We start from the raw sequence: 20,427 nt of genomic DNA, 5'->3' as shown, positions 1-20,427 counted from the left end.
GAAGGAACCCTGGCTGAAAAATGTCGCGGTCAGCATGGGTATAAAGAGGGGATTTCATGCATCACTAATAAGCAGGAATTCTAGGAGGAAACAACTAAAGTAGATGAGCGCAGAACCATAAACCAAAGTGAAGGTCAGTCTGTGAGGTTGACTCTCCATCACTTCTACTTCTTCAACTGTCACCTCTGTGTCTGTGTCTTGAATGACACATTGTGCCTGCCTACTTTCTTTGAACTAAAGACACACCCCAGTGGTCTGGACCGGCTGTGTTTAGTACTATAGTACACTAGATGGTACTGGTCTGTTTAATGTGAGTCTGTACTAAATAAATTAGGTTGGATGGGTTTGGTCTGTCTGGGCACAGAAATGTGTGTGAAAAGTTCTGACTCTGCTGGATAAGAACTTCTCATAAATAAATCCTGGCAGAACTGGGGAGCAGAGAGTGTGCTACCTTGGACAGTCTGCCAGATCATTCCTTGGTCAGACCCGCACTAGCAATCACAATGAGACAATTTGGGGTTTCTGTCAATTAACCAAACTGAAATATGAGGCTGTGGGGGAAGATCTGGAATAACTGGAGGAAACCATCTGAGATAATGGAAGAAGGGGTCAACACTATGGAAAGTAAGTGGAGGACAGTGGATCTGAGATTCAGCAGATTCCACCACAAGACAACCTTACTGACCTTTGTCATAAAATGTAAAAGGTTAAGTAAAACATTTGGAGGTGTACGTTATGTAAAGTCTGCACTCAGCCAAACAGTGGAGATCCTTAAACTGTGGAGACTAATAAAACCAAAATGAAAAATAAAAGATAAGAATATATCAGATCTCCAAATGAGGCTTTGTACAGAAAAGGACATATTTTCCGATCAGAATGTAGCCTCTTGACAACAAAAGAACCTAAACAACTCATCTTTAAATCACAACATCATTACGGTGAAAATGGAGAGAAGGCTAATAAGATCTTAGGTCAGCGATCAACAAGCTGGAAGCTTGCAATGCAGAAACAGAAATTAGAATCACAACTGGAGATAAAAAAATGAAGTACAAAAATATAACTCACACATTTAGCAAGTACTATAAGTCTTTATATTGGACTTTATATTAAAGAAGACAAGACACAATCTGAGGAGTACTTTGATGTAATGCAAATACAACAGCTGGACACTCTTAGTGCAGAGGAACTGGACAAACCTCTGACACTATCAGAACTACTGGATGCTGTAAACGCACACCAGAGTGGGAAAACAACAGGCCCTCATGGCAACCCAGTGGAATTTTATAAAGAAATTTTCAGCTATGTTAGCTTCATTATTATTAACAAAGTTTGCTGAAGCTACAGACAACACAATTCTACCTCAAACTTTTCACCAAGAATTAATACCTTTTTTTTTCAAAGAAATATAAGTATTTTTCACAATGTGCAGCAAACAGACCAATTTCACTTCTGAATAATACAATATTACAAGGCCAAGCCAGATTTATTAAAGGTTGACTGTTACCTTCAAACCTTCATTTTCTGTTTGATGTAATATTCATCCATCCATTATCCAACCCGCTATATCCTAACTACAAGGTCACGGGGGTCCGCTGGAGCCAATCCCAGCCAACATAGGGCGCAAGGCAGGAAACAAACCTCAGGCAGGGCACCAGCCCACCGCAGGGCGCGCACACCACTCACACACCAGGAACAATTTTTAGAATCGCCAATGCACCTAACCTGCATGTCTTTGGACTGTGGGAGGACACGGGAGTATCCGGAGGAAACCCATGCAGACACGGGGAAAACATGCAAACCCCATGCAGGAAGGACCCGGGAAGCGAACTCGGGTCTCCTAACTGCGTTGCAGCAGCGCTACCCACTGCGCCACCATGCCACCCTTAATGTAATATACTCATTCATAAAATCTAACACAGAAGAGATCTTGTTATCTTTGGACACAGAGAAAGCCTCTGACTGAGATGAATGGTATTTTATTGACCACACTGCACATGTTTGCACATTTAACAGCCCACTGGGTCACTGATGTTCTGAACTATTTGACATTGGAAATAAAAGTCTCACTTAGAAGTTCTGTTCAAAGCTTTTTTTTTTAATATGGCAACATCTAATTAATAAAACTTTAGAATAAGCATTCATACCAGGGGAAAAGGATATTATGCAAATTATTGTTGGTCCTCTTTTTCTTGGGTGCCTCTCCAAAATTCCTGTTTGGTAGATGTTTTTGTTTTTTTGTTCCTGTTTTCTATTTTAACTTTCTGATTTTTTTTTTATTATTATTTTTTAGTTTGACTTTTAAAGTCAATTCATGTATATGTTGAACTTGATTGCATGCAATGCTACTTTCTTGAACAAAAAAAATAAATTGACCATTAGAAAACATTGTGCCCGCTAATCTAATTCATACCATCAGCGTCGACCTTCAGTGTGAGTTTCTGTCAGTAGAGTTAAGTCCCCTTTAAGCAGCTGATGGAATATCAGAGGACTTTAGGGTGATGCTGTCTGAATCTCCACTGAATATCACTTGGGATTCTGTCAACAGTGAAAGGCCATGAAGGACACCACACAACATCTTCTCTAACTCTCCCTTCTCGTGTCCCTACTCATCATCACCAGTGAAGCTCTTCTGCTCTTCAAGTTCTCGTTTATTTCTCCTCTCTTTGATATGAAGTGTTGTCTTCATATTCCACTCACCTTCATCTCATCCATCGCCCTCCTCATCTCCTTCAGTGTCTTCTCTCTCTCCTCAAGTCTCCTCTTGATGTCACTCAGTGCCACCCCCAGCTGTTTCTGTTTGGACACACAAGAGAACATGTGTGGTCAGATGAGAATTCACGTTCACTTTGTGATTTCTTCTTCTCTTTCTGACTCTTGATATTTTCACAACACATTTGTTTGACATTTCATGACACAACTTAGATTTAATTTAACAAACAGGAATAACAAAAAAGATTAAAAGAAAAAAGTGTGTGTGTGTGTGTATAATACTGCTCTGAACTGATACAACCCACTTTACATACTGAATTCATGAAGAGACCCTCACAACAGCTAAAGTCTTCTCCTTCACACAGTTATGGTGATGTCAGCTCCCACAATTCATCCACTGGCTTTATCTTAACTACCAAGTTACAGTCAGAAGTTCTCAGACTCTGAGCATCTGAACTCCTGACTTGGTTTATGGTCATTCAGGTGGAGGTGATGCTTTGTCCAGATTGTTGTATCCATGGAGAGCTTCCCCTAGTACAAATGGAAGAACATTCACTTTGCTTTTCATTCTTCTAACAGATTCTTTTCTGTCTCTCTGCCTTTTCTCTTTGTGGCTGTGGGCTGCACTGCAGTTTACAGTTTTTGAGGTTTTACTCCTACTGGTTTTCTTTTACTGGAAGAAAATGTACAACTGCCATGTAAACTGAGATCACTTGAGTTCCTACTCAGCAATTCACTAGAGATGTTGCATGTGGGGTCTCTCTTACTTGTGCACTTTGATTTCCTTTACCAGGCAGGACTGAATGTGACAACCACGTCCAGCTCTGCTACAGGTGGTCTTCAGCTCTTACTGTCTGGCACTACGTTACCCTTTGAAGTAAAAGATCATTAGCCTTTGTGATGGACACAATAAGGGTCTTACTACAGGGGAGAAGCTAATCCAGGGGCAGAGATCAGAGTTCTAGTGCTAGCAAAGGGTTATAAAGGACGGACTGGATTTATTGCTGTAGGTGTCTTGGATGCACAGAAATCCAAACTTTTTGCTGCTAATTGCTTCTAAATGTTGTCCTTCAAGTTGAGTTTTGGCTCTTTCTTCAGTCACAAAGTGATATAGAGTGCCATACTGAGATATCACTGGGTGTCATTTTGCCTGTGGTTGATCAGACTGATCAGATGACACCCAAAACTGTCAAGGACAGTCCTGGTGAAGTGAACTGACATCTGAGCTGAAGTTACGAGTCAATAAAAGAGGGGCAGGCAGAGGCAACTTAAGAAAATGAGCTTCTGAACAAATCAACTGATAGACAAACAATGGAAAATATAAATAGATAGAGAATTAGGTGTTGATATTAGTGACCTGATTCATATTAAACTGAAAAATATCAGGCCACTTCATAGACTTCAATGTTGTTTAAGATGTTGGTTTCTAAATGTGTGTTCACCTGTAAGCTGAGTTCTTTAATATTTCAATAAGGACTCAGCCACATTTGTGACACTTACTAAGACCTGGCAGAGCCAATGTGACACTATTCCTTTATATGAAGAATGGTTGACTGAAGTTAAGTGTCTTTATCTGAACTTACTGTACATTGTGGTTGTGTGGTAGTGATGGGGGATTTTAAAACTGACTTAGATGGTCAGACTTACAGTTCTAGCAAGTTCTTTACACTCCTGCTGGACTTGTTTGAGTTTTGTGAAATCTCAGAGTCTGTCATAATCATACATTAGGTGGGATTATCCTTTAGGGGTTTGACTTTCATAATGTCCTTATTTTTGCAATTAATAAAATGATGTCTAATCACTAATGAAGTGCATGATTTAATATTTCATTAAAATAAGGAAATCTACACAGTAATAGCATATTGACATTTTTGAGCTGAATTTATTGTTAATTATCTTACACTTAAATCTGGAGAGCAACATAGATTGACATGTGACTATGATGTGTCTCTTAAAAGGCCTTGAGATCAGCACAAATTTAACCTCAAACTCTTTAAAAATGGACAAACAAGACAAACGCAAACAACCCGCTAAGCACACGTACCACGTGTCTCTATTGATGTGTCAAGCCTTGTGTTGAATTACGTTTATGATGACACTACATGGTCACTTACTACGCTTACACCAGCCAATGGTAACACCATCTTGCTACAAACACCTCATGAGGGTCCAAATGTCAGACATTTCTACGAGTAGCCCACATGACACTCGCACCCCTGCCAGTGGACAGTTGTGGTCTGCAGGTTGTAGTTTGAACTTCACTGCCTGAGATGCTCAAAGAGAAACTGATCAGAGCACAAAGAACGTCAACTCAGTTTAATGAGAGCACTCGGCTCACTCGACTGTCCATTAATAACTTTGGGTGTCTCACCCTGGACTGTTTCACGTCTTACACAGAGTGTCACCAGGACAGGCTCCACAGCCCCCTGCTATCTATAAATATGACATTTACATTTTTACATTTATTTGTTTGGCAGAAGCTTTTATCCAAAGTGACTTACAAAAGTGGTAAACATAATTGAGTAACATTAGGCCTGGGCCTGTTTGTTCAGCACATGTAGTAGGACAGGTAATACAAGTTGATTGCCACAAGTGAGAAGATGTGACGACTAACAAATATCACCGGCCAACACACATTTTAGTGCCTCAAATGTCAGACCTTTTTCGTTGTATATTTGACCTGCTGATTCTAGAAATGGCCCCAGTTTTCCCGTATCAGCTCTAGTTTTTGGGGTACAGAACATATGCCATATACCACTCTTCACTCGGCTCGCCCATAAAAAATCAGGATGTTTTAATGTAGTGTTTAAATTAATATCTTTAAAACATGAAGGAAACCTATTAAATATTAAAAAAAAAATGTACTACATGAAAATCTACTTGTTTTATACTAAACGCAGAGATTTATGCAAACTATCCAGTAATTCGGCACACAAGAACCTCCTTTTGAAAGATTTCCAAGAGTGGGACATGCCAGGACAATCCCGCAGAAGATTCCAACAATAGTCGGCCATCATATGTGCATCCTATCTTCCTTGGTATCTGACGTCCATTGTTTGTATGTCTTGGTGAAATCTCTAACTTTGCTCTTCATTTAAGTCACCAGGGTTCTCTGGAAAGCCACCTAAGTGACTGTGCAGATGATGGACTTTAACACTCCTGTGACAGCCAAGCCTGTTGAAGTGAAAGAGCACGTCCTCGACTAAGTGTGTGTAGTTGTCTGCCTTCTTGATGCCAAGAACGTTTATCACAATAAGAACAAATGAAGACCAAGCCTGTGATTCGATGTCATTCATTGATGCTATGAAATGTGGGTCCTTTAGAAGATGTCTGATCTATGGACCATCAAACAGTCCTGCCTTCACTTATTCTGTGGTAAGTCCAGGTAACTTATCTTATGCACTACTGTATGTATTTAATGCACCAACTGTCTTTATTCAAAGCCTTTACAAATTGTGTCATCAGGCCGAGCTGTATATGATTCTGTCTCGTGCTACCAAAGGTTCATTGATTACATTTTGTCCTTCAACCACCACATATTCCCTTGGAGGCCAATCTTTTGGATGTAAAACTACAGTTGGTAATAAAATGACATATGTAATATGTAAACACTCACTATATCTGCTAACTTGTACGCAAAAACACAAACCAAATAACAGAAGAACAAGTCGAAGAACTCGTTAGAATTTCAATTTCCCATTATGACATCCCGATTCTACAGAAGAGATCATTTAAAGAGCAGACTACAATTTTATAAATTCAATCATATCTAAGAAACTAGAGCTGATGTGGTCTATCCAATGCAATTTTCTGAATCAACGACACCAAATAACCCCAGGAACAGGCCTAAAAACCAAGACACCAAGAAAACAAAAATATTTTGTTGGGCTGCGTAATCATAGCTTATAATCAATAAATCATCCATCCATCCATCCATCCATCCATCCATCCATCCTCTTCCGCTTATCCGAGGTCGGGTCGCGGGGGCAGCAGCTTGAGCAGAGATGCCCAGACTTCCCTCTCCCCAGCCACTTCTTCTAGCTCTTCCGGGAGAATCCCGAGGCGTTCCCAGCCCAGCCGGGAGACATAGTCCATCCAGCGTGTCCTGGGTCTTCCCCGGGGCCTCCTCCCGGTTGGACGTGCCTGGAACACCTTACCAGGGAGGCGTCCAGGAGGAATCCTGATCAGATGCCTGAGCCACCTCATCTGACTCCTCTCGATGCGGAGGAGCAGCGGCTCTACTCTGAGCCCCTCCCGGATGACTGAGCTTCTCACCTTATCTTTAAGGGAGAGCCAAAGAGTGGTTATACAAACCTCCTATGACGAATAAAAAATTTGGACGGTGTTTTCCCTCGCCCGGACGCGGGTCACCGGGGCCCCCCTCTGGAGCCAGGCCTGGAGGTGGGGCTCGATGACGAGCACCTGGTAGCCGGGCTTGCACCCATGGGGCTCGGCCGGGCACAGCCCGAAGAGGCAACGTGGGTCCCCCTTCCCATGGGTTCACCACTTATGGGAGGGGCCAAGGAGGTCGGGTGCAGTGTGAGTTGGGTGGTGGCCGAAGGCGGGGACCTTGGTGGTCCGATCCTCTGCTACAGAAGCTGGCTCTTGGGACATGGAATCAATAAATTAATTAAACTTAAACAACAAGTTAATGGAAAACATTTATTCTATCAGTTTGACATGTTCACAGCACAGATGGGCCTTCAGTTACTTCTTAAAAACATTGAGGGAGTCAGCAGTACGGGTGAAGGTGGGCAGCTCATCACACCAAGTGGGAACTACACAGGAAAAGAGTTGGGATTGAGACCTGATAACACGCAGGGGTGACATCACCAGACACTGTTCACTGGCAGACCGAGTGGGAGAGAAGGAGTAGAGGACTTCAGCAGGGTCTCCAGATACGCAGGTGATGACCCACTGACTACTCTATAGGCAACTATGAGGTTCTTAAGATGGATGAATGGATTTCTTTGTCACACTACATTACAAATCCCTTAACTCCTGTTACAGTATTTAATTTATTTATATTAAACTCACCTCTTTTACTTCTCTTTCTGTCTCCAGCTCGACCATTTCATGATTTTTATGTCCAGTCACCGCACACATCAAGCAGATACAGGAATCATCAGTTTTACAAAACATCTCCAGACTTTTCTGATGTTTCTCACAGAGTTTCTCCTTTAGATTTCTGTCAGGATCAACAAGCTTGTGTCCCTTCCAGGCTGCTCCTTCATAGTGAGGCTGCAGGTGAGTCTGACAGTAGGAGGCCATGCAGGTTAGACAGGACTTCACCGCTCTGAACTTCTTCCCAGTACAGAAGTCACACTCCACGTCTACAGGGCCGGCATAATTCTTAGATGGCGGAGAACTGAGTGCCGTCTTCTTTAATTTCTTGATAACTTCATTCAGCAGAGTGTTTCTCTTCAGCTCAGGCCTTGTGGTGAAGGTGTGTCTGCACTGAGGACAGATGCACTCTTGGCTCTGATCCCAGTAGTTGGTTAAGCACTTCAGACAAAAACTGTGACCACAAGGGATGGCAACAGGGTCAGTCAGGGTGTCTAGACACACTGAGCAGGTGAACTCGTCCTGTGATACAAGCAGCTGGGCTTCAGCCATCGTCAGTCTGAGGAGAGGCAGGTAGAGAGAATCAGTCAGAGGAACAAGGAAGTGACTTGTGAAGAAACCAAAGTGAAGGTTTGTGTGTGCTTAGTAAGGAGGAGGAGATTTAAAGAGAAAGCTGAGAACTCACAGAGAGAACATCTGAGGTGACACTGAGGGTTAACAGGCTGAGGCGTTCTAGGGGCTGCAGTTCGCCCCACTGAATAATCGGGTAGAGTGGGGCGAGAAGGATGGAAGAACTCCCAATGGATCTGAGGGGTGACCGTGTGAGAACGAATGAAGATGGGAGGTGTGCCGACCTCGGGCGGTCTTGCTGTGCAGTGTGGAGGCGGCCAAGATGGGGGTCAGCAGAAAGGAGTTTGTGCTGCAGAGTCTCCGCCGGCAATATGAGTGATGGGTGAGCCAGGGAGACAGAAGGAGGTGGGCTGAGATTGCGTGACGAGAGACCCTGTATTTGTAACCTCTGTTTTTACAGATTTATTTCTTATGGATTTTATTCTACCTCTTCACAGGTTTTAATGATTTGTGTATTTTTTTGAGAACACTACATGAGGACACTTTTGATTTTACTTTTGACTGCTTTTCAATAAAAGCACTCACGCACTTTCCACCATTCTCTGGCTTCAATGAGATTTGTCCGCTTGTCTCGGTCATAACTATCAATGGTGTCAACAGACTCCTATGTGGGAAGAGGGAGTCTGGAGGGGCCGGCATTGTCACATATTACATACTGAAGTCCACATCAGAGTCCATGTTAGTCCTCTTTATTAGTCAAATTGTCCATCCCATAATAAGTTTTCGTCTCCTGCTTATCAGAATTGTGTGAATGTTTTTGGTGAGGAGAATCAACTGACTGATGTTAATCCACTCAAATAATGAATTTTTGTTTTTTTCTTTGTCCATGCCAGTAATTTATCAGATTATTCAGTAAAGACCCCACCTGTTAGACTCTCTTAAGGTAACTGAAGACCACTCAGTCTAAGAAACAGAATCATAGGATTCATTAATAAACACAAGGATTGTAGAAATATGAAAACTGATTACAAACTGATAAGAGAAAGGACACCAGACAGACAGACAGACAGCAGACGCTCGCCGCTCTCGGCTCCTTCACACTTTTTTAGATTTTCTTGGTTATTCAAGTCGTTTTATCTCAGGATTTGTGAGACTTAATCAAGTCTGTTGAACAGGCTCGTCTACTCCTGCACCCTACGATTAACACACGCAGATCTTAGTCACACAATTGGGTATAAGTGATGCCCTGATGCCAGTCCCGCTGTAATAGCCCACCTCAGACTCATTCCACTTAAGTACATAAGAGTGACCCCTCCAGCCTGTCACTTCTCAGTGTCCCACACTGGGACTCGCTGTCACCAGCACTAACAAATGTACAGATGTCTCTGAGACACATGAAGGCTCATATAACATTTGGTTTTATGCCAGTTACCAACCAAGGGGGTCTTACTTCTGCCGCCCTTGCTCTTCTGTAGCCAGCAGACACACCACAAGCACTTCAGATCAGGTCATCTACCTCAGCCTAAGCATATTCAGGCCTGGCCAGTACTTGGATTGGAGACCATCTAGGAAAAGCTTGGGTATCTACTAGAAGGGGTGTTAGTGAGGCCAATAGGCGGCTTACCCGGTGGTCTGAATGTGGATCCCAAAGCCCCAGTGCAGTGACGAGGACACTGTGCTGTATAAATGGTGCTGTCCTTCAGATGAGGTGTAAAGCTAAAATCCTGACTCTCTGTGGTTATTAAAGATCTTTGTGTATCCTCCATGAAGATGTCTGGGCTAAATTGCTCTCCAAGTCCTTGTCATTGTGTCCCCCCTAATCATCCCCTGTCTCTCATTAGCTAACTGTTTCTCTCACCACTTCACCATCTAATAGCTCATGTGTGGTGAGCATACTGGCACAAAAATGGCTGCCGTCACATCATCAGGTGGATGCTGCACATTAGTGGTGGTTGAAGTGGCTCCCCACTCACTGTGTAGAAGAGATTTGAGCAGTGTGAAAAGCACAATAAAAATAAAAAGAATAATCTATATATATAAAGGAGAGTTGGGATCCGTGTGGCTGTGTTTGTGTGTTTGTGGAGGGATGGAGAGTTAAGGCGGGTGGGGGAGTCACGTGATCATCTCCCCTCCCATTCACTTCATTTCGCTCCAAGCTGAGCTCCGCAGCTGACACGGTCATGCCGTTCTTTCTGCTTTACTGATTTACTGTTTAGTAGACGCAGTACTTACTGAACAGTATTTTTTCCTTTAGTGTTTCTACTCACGGGTGGCACGGTGGCGCAGTGGGTAGCTCTGCTGCCTCACAGTTGGGAGACTTGGGGACCCGGGTTCGCTTCCTGGCTCCTCTCTGCCTGGAGTTTGCATGTTCTCCCCGTGTCTGTATGGGTTTCCTCCCACAGTCCACAGACATGCAGGTTAGGTGGATTGGCGATTCTAAATTGGCCCTAGTGTGTGCTTGGTTTGTGAGTGTGTCTGTGTGTGTCCTACGGTGGGTTGGCACCCTGCCTGGGATTGGTTCCTGCCTTGTGCCCTGTGTTGGCTGGGATTGGCTCCAGCAGACCCCGTGACCCTGTGTTCGGATTCAGCAGGTTGGATAATGGATAGATGTTTCTACTTAGTGTTTCTTAGTGTTTAGTAGACGCGGTGTGCCGGTGTTCCTGGCGGTGTTGCGGTTTAGTGTTACTTTCTACTTCGTTTTTGTACTTTAGTGTTTAATAATAAATAATAATAATTCATTACATTTATATAGCGCTTTTCTCAGTACTCAAAGCACTAAAATAGTGAGTGATACTTAGCTGATAGCAGTGTAGAAGCAGCACAGCACAACGGAGCCGGTAGGACAGGCGGGTGTGGTAGCGTAGGTGAGCGGCGATAGCAAGCAGCAGGGGGAGGAAGCAGGATTTTGATGTTCCAATACACAGCTATAAACAGTAACGCTTGGTAATTTCAGGCGTGATTGCCCCGGAGCCATAAGCCATAAACCAGGTTAGTATGAACATCAGATCAGTTCCTGGTCGTAGAGTACTGTAAGATGAAACGGGAGCAGATCAGCATAGCGAATATAATCACGGAGACAGATCATCCCGAGGTGCTAGATCGCCAGGTACAAAGAAATGTTCGTAGGTCTCGTCCCGTGATCCACAGACTCAGCTGTTCCCAGTAAAGTGGAGTCCATAAAATCTGTAAATATTAAGCCAAATCCATGCAATTCGAGTCGGCTGTATCCACGAAGTATACGTACAATAAACAAAATAAAACAAGCGTAAGAAAGTGCAGAATTAATGCGAATTTTGTGAAAAGTATTGTTAACAGGGAGGAGCGGCAACAACAAGCATGCGCCAGCGTCCCCTCACCTGCTATAATAAAGCAGTTATAATAAAGACGTTTAGTAGACTTTTACTTTATCTCATTTAGTGTACTTCCCGGCGGTGTTGCCGTTTTTTAGTGTTAGTGTCTACTTAGTGTTTGTGTTTAGTGTTATGGAAGGAGTGATCTTACCACTGACAGATTTTGCAATGAATGAGTTGGTAAATAATGATTATTTATCAACAGATCACAAGAGCAAATTCAATGAAATTTTAGGTGCGCATACAATTTTCCAACCTCAAGAGGTTTTGCTAATGTGGACTCCTGACATACCTATAATGCCCATTCCACAAAATGCAAAACATATTCAAATATTACCTTCTGCAGCTACTGAACGAGTGACTCACTGGGTGTGTACGATTATGATGGTGCGGTAATTCATGTCTATGACAGTTTAAACGCTGATAAAAAATTCAACCTCACCGAAGAGCAGCTTCGTTTCCTTCGTGCTTTGTTTCCTTACAAACCTCTCATAGTTTATGAAGATGCACAGCAACAATTAAATCATACAGATTCTGGTGTATTCTCAATTGCATTTGCTGTGTGTATTTCTTAGGTATTGACCCAAGTGATCAAGTTTTTACTATTTCTTCAATGCGAAATCACTTACAAATAATTTTTGTTTCTCAACAATTGCTTCCATTCCCTGTCCAAAGTAGCCGACGGGCGACACCAGTTACAAGTAATCAGTGCGTTCAAAGACCTGGACGAAGTACGGCGACTAACACAGTCACTCATAAAAGGGGAGATGACTCGGTGCAAGAAAAGGGGACTGAAACTACCTGGGAGGACATGCAATCAACGAGGCGATTAAACGGATCTGAAGAGACGTCTTCTAGGTTGGAAAAAAAGCGCTGGGCTGGTAAAACCATATATATATATACATATATATATATATATATATATATATATATATATATATATATATATATATATATATATATATTGTAGCGTTTGAGGCGTGGAGCCACCTCTTGAACCCTCAGGTACCACTCTGAACATGAGGTAAAAGTATAACTAATATTTATTTCTCTGTTATACAGTGCACCAAGCACCCTCCACTCCACACTTATATAAATCGCAAATACTCTCAATAAACCAATCCTCCTCGCCCAGACACGTCGCCACCCTACCTCCCAGCTCAGCTCAGTGTACTGGGCTTCCCACAGTCTTTTTATATCCCCTGACCCGGAAATGGTTCCTGGCACAGCCCACAAGTCCGTTTCCTTCCGGGTCAGGGCAAACAGTCCTCTTCTTCATCCCGGGAGCACGTCGTTTCCTCCAGTCACGTGACTGTGACGCACTCCCGGGTTATAGGGCACGCAAGAGCCCACTAGCCCCCCTACAGCGACTCCCGGTGGCCCCCAAGGTATCCAGCAGGGCTGTGTGTATAAACTACAAAGCCCATGAGGCCCTGCTGGAAGCCGGGGCACCATCCTGCTGTCCGGAGGGCTCCTCCTAGCGGCCTGGGGGTGGCGACCGGAGTCCATAGCCGGTCGTCCATCACAATATATATATATATATATATATATATATATATATATATATATATATATATATATACATAAATATATACATCTATATAAATAAAAATGTAAATGTTCGTTTGTTCAAAACCTTAAATCTCCGAAAGTTCTTCACCGATTGCTTTGAAATTTTGACACAACGTTGCATTCGAATACGCGCGTGTTTTTATATACATATTATATAGATGTCACACCTGTGACAGGTAAAAACATGCTTTTTTTGAAAACACAGCGCCATGTGTTGGACGTAAAAGCAACACACGCTATACTAAATATTTTACAATTCTATTTCAATGTTTCGATTAAATACATTTGTAAGTACGTGAATAAAGACAGAGACATGGCAGTTTTTGGCGTGCAACCAAAGAATTGATAGGAATGCGGTCATACATATCGATGAAATCGCACAGTATTAGGCTGGAAGATACATAAGCAGCAATGAAGCTGTATGGCGAATTCTTTCATTTCCCATACATGAACGAAGTCCAGATGTTGTTCACATAGCAGTACATCTAGAAAATGGACAACGCGTTTATTTCACAGCTGCGAATGTGCAACAAATAGCCCTGAATCCACCGGCTACAACGTTAACTGCTTTCATTACGTTATGTCAAAATGACGCTTTTGCGACAACACTGCTGTATTCGGAAGTGCCTACGTATTACACATGGAATGTGAGTAGAAAATCATTTGAACAACACAAACGAGGAGAGCGAGTCAACGGACAACCTGGCATATTCAAAGAAACTACGATAGGCAGACTGTACACCATGCATCCCAATCAAGATGAATGCTTTTTTGTTCACATGCTGTTGGTAAATGTGCCCGGTCCACCGTCTTTCCAGCAATTGAGAATTGTCAACGGCGTTACACGTGCCACTTTCCAAAGTATATGTCAAGCTCTGAATTTATTGGAGAACGACCGACACTGGGATGTATACATTAATGACACGTGCAACACGTCACATCCAAATCAAATTCGTGCATTGTTTACAATCATATTGACCGCCTGCTCTCCTTCATCTCCAGCACAGTTATGGGAGAAATATAAATCGCACATGGCTGAAGATATTTTCCATCGAATACGCAAGTAAAATTCAAATATAAACATGGATTTAACAGCAGAAATCTACAACTAAGCGTTGATAATAATTGAGGATTTGTGCTTAGAAATCGCGAACAAAGTTCTCAATCAATTGGGAATGCCATCACCGAATCGATCTGCTGCTGCTTCGTTCGATGTAGAATTGCGTCGTGAACAAAATTACAACACGGGTGATATTTTGTCGTATGTGCAATCAAATATTCCTAAGCTAACGCTTCAGCAAAAAGGCATTTACGATCAAATAATGCAAACTGTCAATAATGGGGTTGGAGAAATCTGGAAATTGGGAACGGAAAGGTGCCGGTTGAATTGACCTGAGACGAATTTCATTGCCTCATAACTTCTGCAATTTAGTGACGTGAAAAGAAGAATTGGTTGAAAAAGTATTTCCCAATATTCAAACCAATTATAAGAATCACGATTGGCTGAGTGAACGAGCTATTCTTGCGGCCAAAAACAAAGACGTCTACGAACTTAACAATATTATTCAGTCTAACATTCTTCACAGGCAATAGAACAACAAAAAATATTGTATATCCACAAGCATTGTGAAATTAAACATATTAGAAACGTGTGCTTTCTCTTTCCTTTCTTTTCCATTTAACCAGACCCACAGCAACACGTGGCCAGGTACAGCTATATATATATATATATATATATATATATATATATATATATATATATATATATATATATATATATATATATATATGTATATATTGTGGAGGATTGCCGGCTTTCCAGTCCGGCCCTCACCCCCAGGCCGCTAGAAGGAGCCCTCTGGACAGCATATTGGTGCCCCGAGTTCCAGCAGGGCCTCATGGACTTTGTAGTTTTTATACACAGCCCTGCTGGATACCTTGGGGGCCGCCAGGAGTAGCTGTGAAGGGGCTAGTGGACTCTTGTATGCCCTATAACCCGGGAGTGCATGTCAGTCACGTGATTCGAGGAAGTGACGTGCTCCCGGGATGAAGAGGAGGACTGTTTGCCCTGACCCGGAAGGAAATGGACTTGTGGGTTTGGTTTGGAACCACTTCTGGGTCAGGGGCTATAAAAGGACTATGGGTAAGCCCAGACACTGAGCTGAGCTGGGAGGCAGGAGGGCGAAGTGTCTGGGAGTGGAGGATTGGTTATTGTAGAAGTCTTTATTGTGTTTATGAGTGTGGGGAGGAGAGTGCTTGGTGCACTATTGTATAATAAAAAGAATAGTTGTTATACTTTTACCTGGTCTCAAGAGTGGTACCTGAGGGTTCAAGAGGTGGACAAGCGCTATATCTGCTACAATATATATACACACACACACACACACACACACACACACACACATATATATATATATATATATATATATATATATATATATATATATATATATACATATATATATACATATATATATATATATATATATATATATATATATATAGGCGGCACGGTGGCGCAGTGGTAGTGCTGCTGCCTCGCAGTTAGGAGACCCGGGTTCGCTTCCCGGGTCCACCCTGCGTGGAGTTTGCATGTTCTCCCCGTGTCTGCGTGGGTTTCCTCCGGGTGCTCCGGTTTTCCTCCCACAGTCCAAAGACATGCAGGTTAGGTGGATTGGTGATTCTAAATTGGCCCTAGTGTGTGCTTGGTGTGTGGGTGTGTTTGTGTGTGTCCTGTGGTGGGTTGGCACCCTGCCCAGGATTGGTTCCCTGCCTTGTGCCCTGTGTTGGCTGGGATTGGCTCCAGCGGACCCCCGTGACCCTGTGTTCGGATTCAGCGGGTTGGAAAATGGATGGATGGATATATATATATATATATATATATATATATATATATATACATACATATATATATATATATATATATATATATATATATATATATATATATATATATATATATATATATATATATATATACATATAAATACATACACACACATATAAATACATACACATATATACAGTATATACACACACACACACACACATATACAGTATACATACACATACACATCTATACTAATAAAAGGCAAAGCCCTCACTGACTCACTCATCACTAACTCTCCAACTTCCCGTGTAGGTAGAATGCTGAAATTTGTCAGGCTCATTCCTTACAGCTTACTTACAAAAGTTTAGCAGGTTTCATTTCAAAATTCTATACGTAACGGTCATAACGGTCGACAACGTCCGCCATGTTAAACTTTCTTATTTATGGCCCCATCTTCACGAAATTTGGTAGGCGGCTTCCCTGCGCTAACCGAAACCGATGTATGTACTTATTTTGGTGGTATGACACCACTGTCAGCTGCCATATTGAACTTTCCAACAGTCTTTCTTACTTAATGGGCCCATCTTCAAGAAATTTGGTACGTGGGTTCCCAACGCTAACTGAATCCTACTTTCGTACATATATACGTCCATAGCCTGCAGCTCGGTCCACACTCTGAATCCTCCAGGCACTCCTGATCATAATCTAACTTTGAAGGTTGGGGTACCAATAATGTTACTGAGAAACTTACAGCCACCGAAACTTTGTAATGGTACGAGACTTCAGGTCACATGCCTGCAAAAGAACCTAATTGAGGCAACTATTTTTACTGGCGGTGGCTCAGGGGAGAGAGTTTTTATTCCTCGCATCCCCGTTATACCCTCTGATCTCCCATTTCAATTCAAACGCCTACAATTTCCAGTAAGGCTCTGCTTCACAATGACAATTAATAAGTCTCAGGGACAGACCCTACAAAAGGTTGGCATTGATTTGAGGCAAGATTGCTGTTCACATGGCCAACTATACGTTGCATGCTCAAGAGTAAGCTCAGCGCACAGCTTGGTCATATTACAACCAGAGGGGCGAACTGACAACGTGGAGATCCTTAAAAAATAATTATTGGTACATTTTCCCTCAGTTTATTATTTAAAATTTTAAAGCAGTACTTCACTGCTGCGAAGCGCGGGTATTTTGCTAGTTATTATTATTATTCAAGTGCAACCTCTCAGCATTGATAACACCCTGGGCAAGAAAGCAGCAACTTCCAACATTCATTGCCATAATATTTGCTTCAGTCACTTAAGAAATAAAGTCAATGTGTAGAAATGTCAAAGGAATGTGTTATTTAATAAGCTGGGATGAAATATAAGTGATCAACGTGGACCTCAGCGAAATCATTGGCAGTGTACCACCTATTGGAATGTAATTCATGTATTAATAAAATGCATTATATTTGCCATTCTAACAGATGGTACATTACAAACATTTGTAGAAATAGAATGTATGGAATGTTGGAATGACAAATACAATGTGTATGTCTCTGTTATATATAATTTAGTATGGGATTTGTAAAAACGATGTTAATGTTTGAGATGTGCCATCTGTTGGAATGACAAATTTAACATGATGTCTCTGTTACACACACTTTGGTGCTGGATTCATAAAAGTAGTGTTAATATTTGTGATGTACCATTTGCTGGAGGGACAAATGCAATTAATTTTATTAGTATCTATCTATCTATCTATCTATCTATCTATCTATCTATCTATCTATCTATCTATCTATCTATCTATCTATCTATCTATCTATCTATCTATCTATCTATCTATCTATCTATCTAAGGACACCATTTATTTCAGCAGAAGGGCCCTGGCCTGCCAGTCTTTTCACAGGCAGATCTTGTTTTGTGAACGCCGGTGCTGAGCCACTCACTGACAGAAGACAAACAAACTGCAGGCAGGGCCTTTGGCTGTTTGAGTTCTGGGCAGGCTCTTAGGCTGGCACATCAAACATAAAAGCACTTAATGGCATTTACATTTATTAGGGCTCAGTAATAATCTGGACATTAACGTTAAAATAAAACGCATTCTGATATCTACCTTGTCTGAGCCACTGTATATAGGGGTTCAGAGCTGATTATTGAAGGTTACGGACCTTTCAACGCACATCGATGTCCGTGAAGTGAGCAGCAGCTTAGCCCTGACAGACGGGTGAGCAGCCGAGCGCCAAGAATGAACAGCACCGCTGTGTGCATTTGAAGGCTTTTATATGAGACACCCAGATATATGTTAGATTAGTATTTAGGTTTATATGCCAATGTCTCTTTGTATGTCCTAATGATAATAAATAAAGTTACAGCAGAACATATTAGTGAGCTTATTTAATCAGTTGTTAAAGGTGTAGTGTTTTTTAGATTGAAGCAGCGACACACTCAGAAAACGTTTCGAATGCTGTTTATTGTTAACCCTGTTTAACCAACTCTCCATACAGCGTCCCTCTAGATCACAGCCCTCCCTCCGGCCGTCATACGTCTCAAAACACGCAGACCATAGCAATCAACACACAAACATACAGCAATGGACAAAAGCATCATTAAACAATCATATAAAACATTTTCCCCCCTCTCCCACCAATTGAATTAGGTGTGAAAAGAGGTTAGAAAGTCTTGGAAGCGGGCAGGCCTTGAACACAGTCTTGCTGCTCGAGATGTTGGGGTTCCACTGCTAGCAGTGGGTTGAGGATCCGTATTCAGGGGAAGAAGAAGGGGGGCCTGGGACATCCAAGTTGTGTCATCTGAGGTAGGGTTGCCCTTGATGATGCTCTAAGATCCTGAAGGGGCTGGCACCTTGCGCAGCCTGCTGGCATGCCACCGAGACCCATCCACTAACTGAAAGGTTGCAGGCCCAATCTGGCTCTTAATCTGAAGGGGTGATGACCAGAAGGAGTGAAGCTTGCTACAGCAACATGGGCGGCAGACCCTAACCCTTGAAATTGGGAATCCGTATTCTCCTCTTCCTGTTGAAATCATGCTGGGACTTTGCTTGTCTTTTTTGCACATTTGACTCAGCTGACTTGGTGGGTGAAAAAGTTGTAGGGGGACGAAGTCTATGCCAGGGTAGTTCCAGCTCACAGCCTAGCATAAGTTTGGCTGGGGACACCCCAGTCGTAACATGCTGAGCAGCTCTATCATGCAGCAGGGTCTGTGACAGTGCTTCATTAAAAGAGAAACCCTGCGACAGGTGAGCCCTGAGGCTTTGATTAAAGCGTTCAACCCCTCCATTAGCCTGGGGGTGATAAAAGGATGTTTTAATATGGCGTATACCCCGGTTTTGGACAACATCAGTGAACACAGCAGATGTGAACTGCGGACCATTATCCGTTGTAATGCATTTTGGTAAACCCCAGCAAGCAAACAGTGTGTCCAGGAAACCAATGAGGGACTCCGCTGTGACTGAGCCATGGGAGTGACCTCTGGCCACTTTGCATGGAGGTCGTATGCTACTGCCAAGAAGCACTGGTGATGTGGCACACCTTTTAATTCGCCACAGATATCAACTTGAATGTGTTGCCAAGGCTGATCAGGCCAGGCCAAGGGTTGGAGAGGAGGCATTGGTGGGTGCCAGTCTTACCACTTGTTAAACATGGTGCACAGTTGCGCATCAGCTCCTCTAAGTCACAGTTAATGCCAGGCCACCAGACTAGGTCCCTGCAGCATTGCATTGGTGGTCCTGATGAGCCATGGCCAGGACCCAACCCCTGAGACTGCTGGGCACAACCGTGCGATGTCCACAAGCTAGACAAGTCTCATTCCAACACGAAAGCTCATCTTTAAATCAGATGTAAGACTGGAGGTTAGGGGGCACTTCCAATGGCCAGCCATTAGCAACATACTGTCGTAGGACTGTGAAAACTGGATCCAATGCAGATTCTTTTGTAAGTTCCTGGAGTGATACCATATCTTGGAGTGGAGAGTGCAGCAAGTGAATCAGATCCTCCTCATGATCAATTCGCATAGTGGCAGGGGATGACAAACAGAAGGTGACAACAAATCAGCCACTACATTGTCTCGTCCTGGGGTAAACTGTAACTTAAAATTGTACCTCTGGAGACGCTCACCCCAGCGGTGCATGTGCAGCAGCCTGTGACCTGAACCAGCAGAGGACATCAAAGATGTTAGGGCCTGGTGGTCAGTTCTTAAAGTAAATGGACGCCCGTACAGGTAGGTATGCCACTCTTCACAGGCCCATACACATGCGAGTGCCTCCCTCTCCCCTACTGAGTATTTCTGTTCAGCAGGGCTCAATGCACGGGAAGAAAAAGCCACAGGCGTC

General features: G+C 42.8%; 6 protein-coding genes across 33 annotated transcripts in view; 2 read left to right on the top strand and 4 right to left on the bottom strand.

Annotated features, from left to right (window-relative positions):
• Nucleotides 1-20,427, top strand: part of LOC114641503 (tripartite motif-containing protein 16-like) — a 1,283,323-nt gene that overhangs the window by 297,028 nt on the left and 965,868 nt on the right. The window lies entirely within an intron of this gene.
• LOC114652539 (tripartite motif-containing protein 16-like) overlaps nucleotides 1-20,427 on the top strand; it is an 837,738-nt gene that overhangs the window by 177,306 nt on the left and 640,005 nt on the right. The window lies entirely within an intron of this gene.
• LOC114652524 (tripartite motif-containing protein 16-like) overlaps nucleotides 1-20,427 on the bottom strand; it is a 538,688-nt gene that overhangs the window by 12,193 nt on the left and 506,068 nt on the right. The gene's annotated exons all lie outside the window — the stretch shown is intronic.
• Nucleotides 1-20,427, bottom strand: part of LOC114652414 (tripartite motif-containing protein 16-like) — a 1,097,043-nt gene that overhangs the window by 694,188 nt on the left and 382,428 nt on the right. The window lies entirely within an intron of this gene.
• Nucleotides 1-20,427, bottom strand: part of LOC114643026 (tripartite motif-containing protein 16-like) — a 1,170,030-nt gene that overhangs the window by 967,050 nt on the left and 182,553 nt on the right. For 10 of the 14 annotated variants that reach the window (XR_007934991.1, XR_007934992.1, XR_007934993.1 and 7 more), the window contains exon 3: nucleotides 2,698-2,793. The exons of the other annotated variants lie outside the window; for them this stretch is intronic. Coding sequence is in view for 7 of the 10 variants with exons in the window: in XM_051927896.1 (XP_051783856.1) it covers nucleotides 2,698-2,793 (96 nt within the window). In the remaining 3 variants the exon portion in view is untranslated. The remainder of the gene's footprint in view (nucleotides 1-2,697; nucleotides 2,794-20,427) is intronic. 14 annotated transcript variants of the gene reach the window in all.
• Nucleotides 1-20,427, bottom strand: part of LOC127527845 (zinc finger protein 184-like) — a 579,825-nt gene that overhangs the window by 439,081 nt on the left and 120,317 nt on the right. The gene's annotated exons all lie outside the window — the stretch shown is intronic.

The sequence above is a fragment of the Erpetoichthys calabaricus genome, chromosome 5 (assembly GCF_900747795.2).
Source record: "Erpetoichthys calabaricus chromosome 5, fErpCal1.3, whole genome shotgun sequence".
In the NCBI taxonomy this organism is placed as follows: Eukaryota; Metazoa; Chordata; class Cladistia; order Polypteriformes; family Polypteridae; genus Erpetoichthys; species Erpetoichthys calabaricus.
Note: the sequence above shows the minus strand (reverse complement) of the source record. Positions and strands in the feature narration are given on the sequence as shown.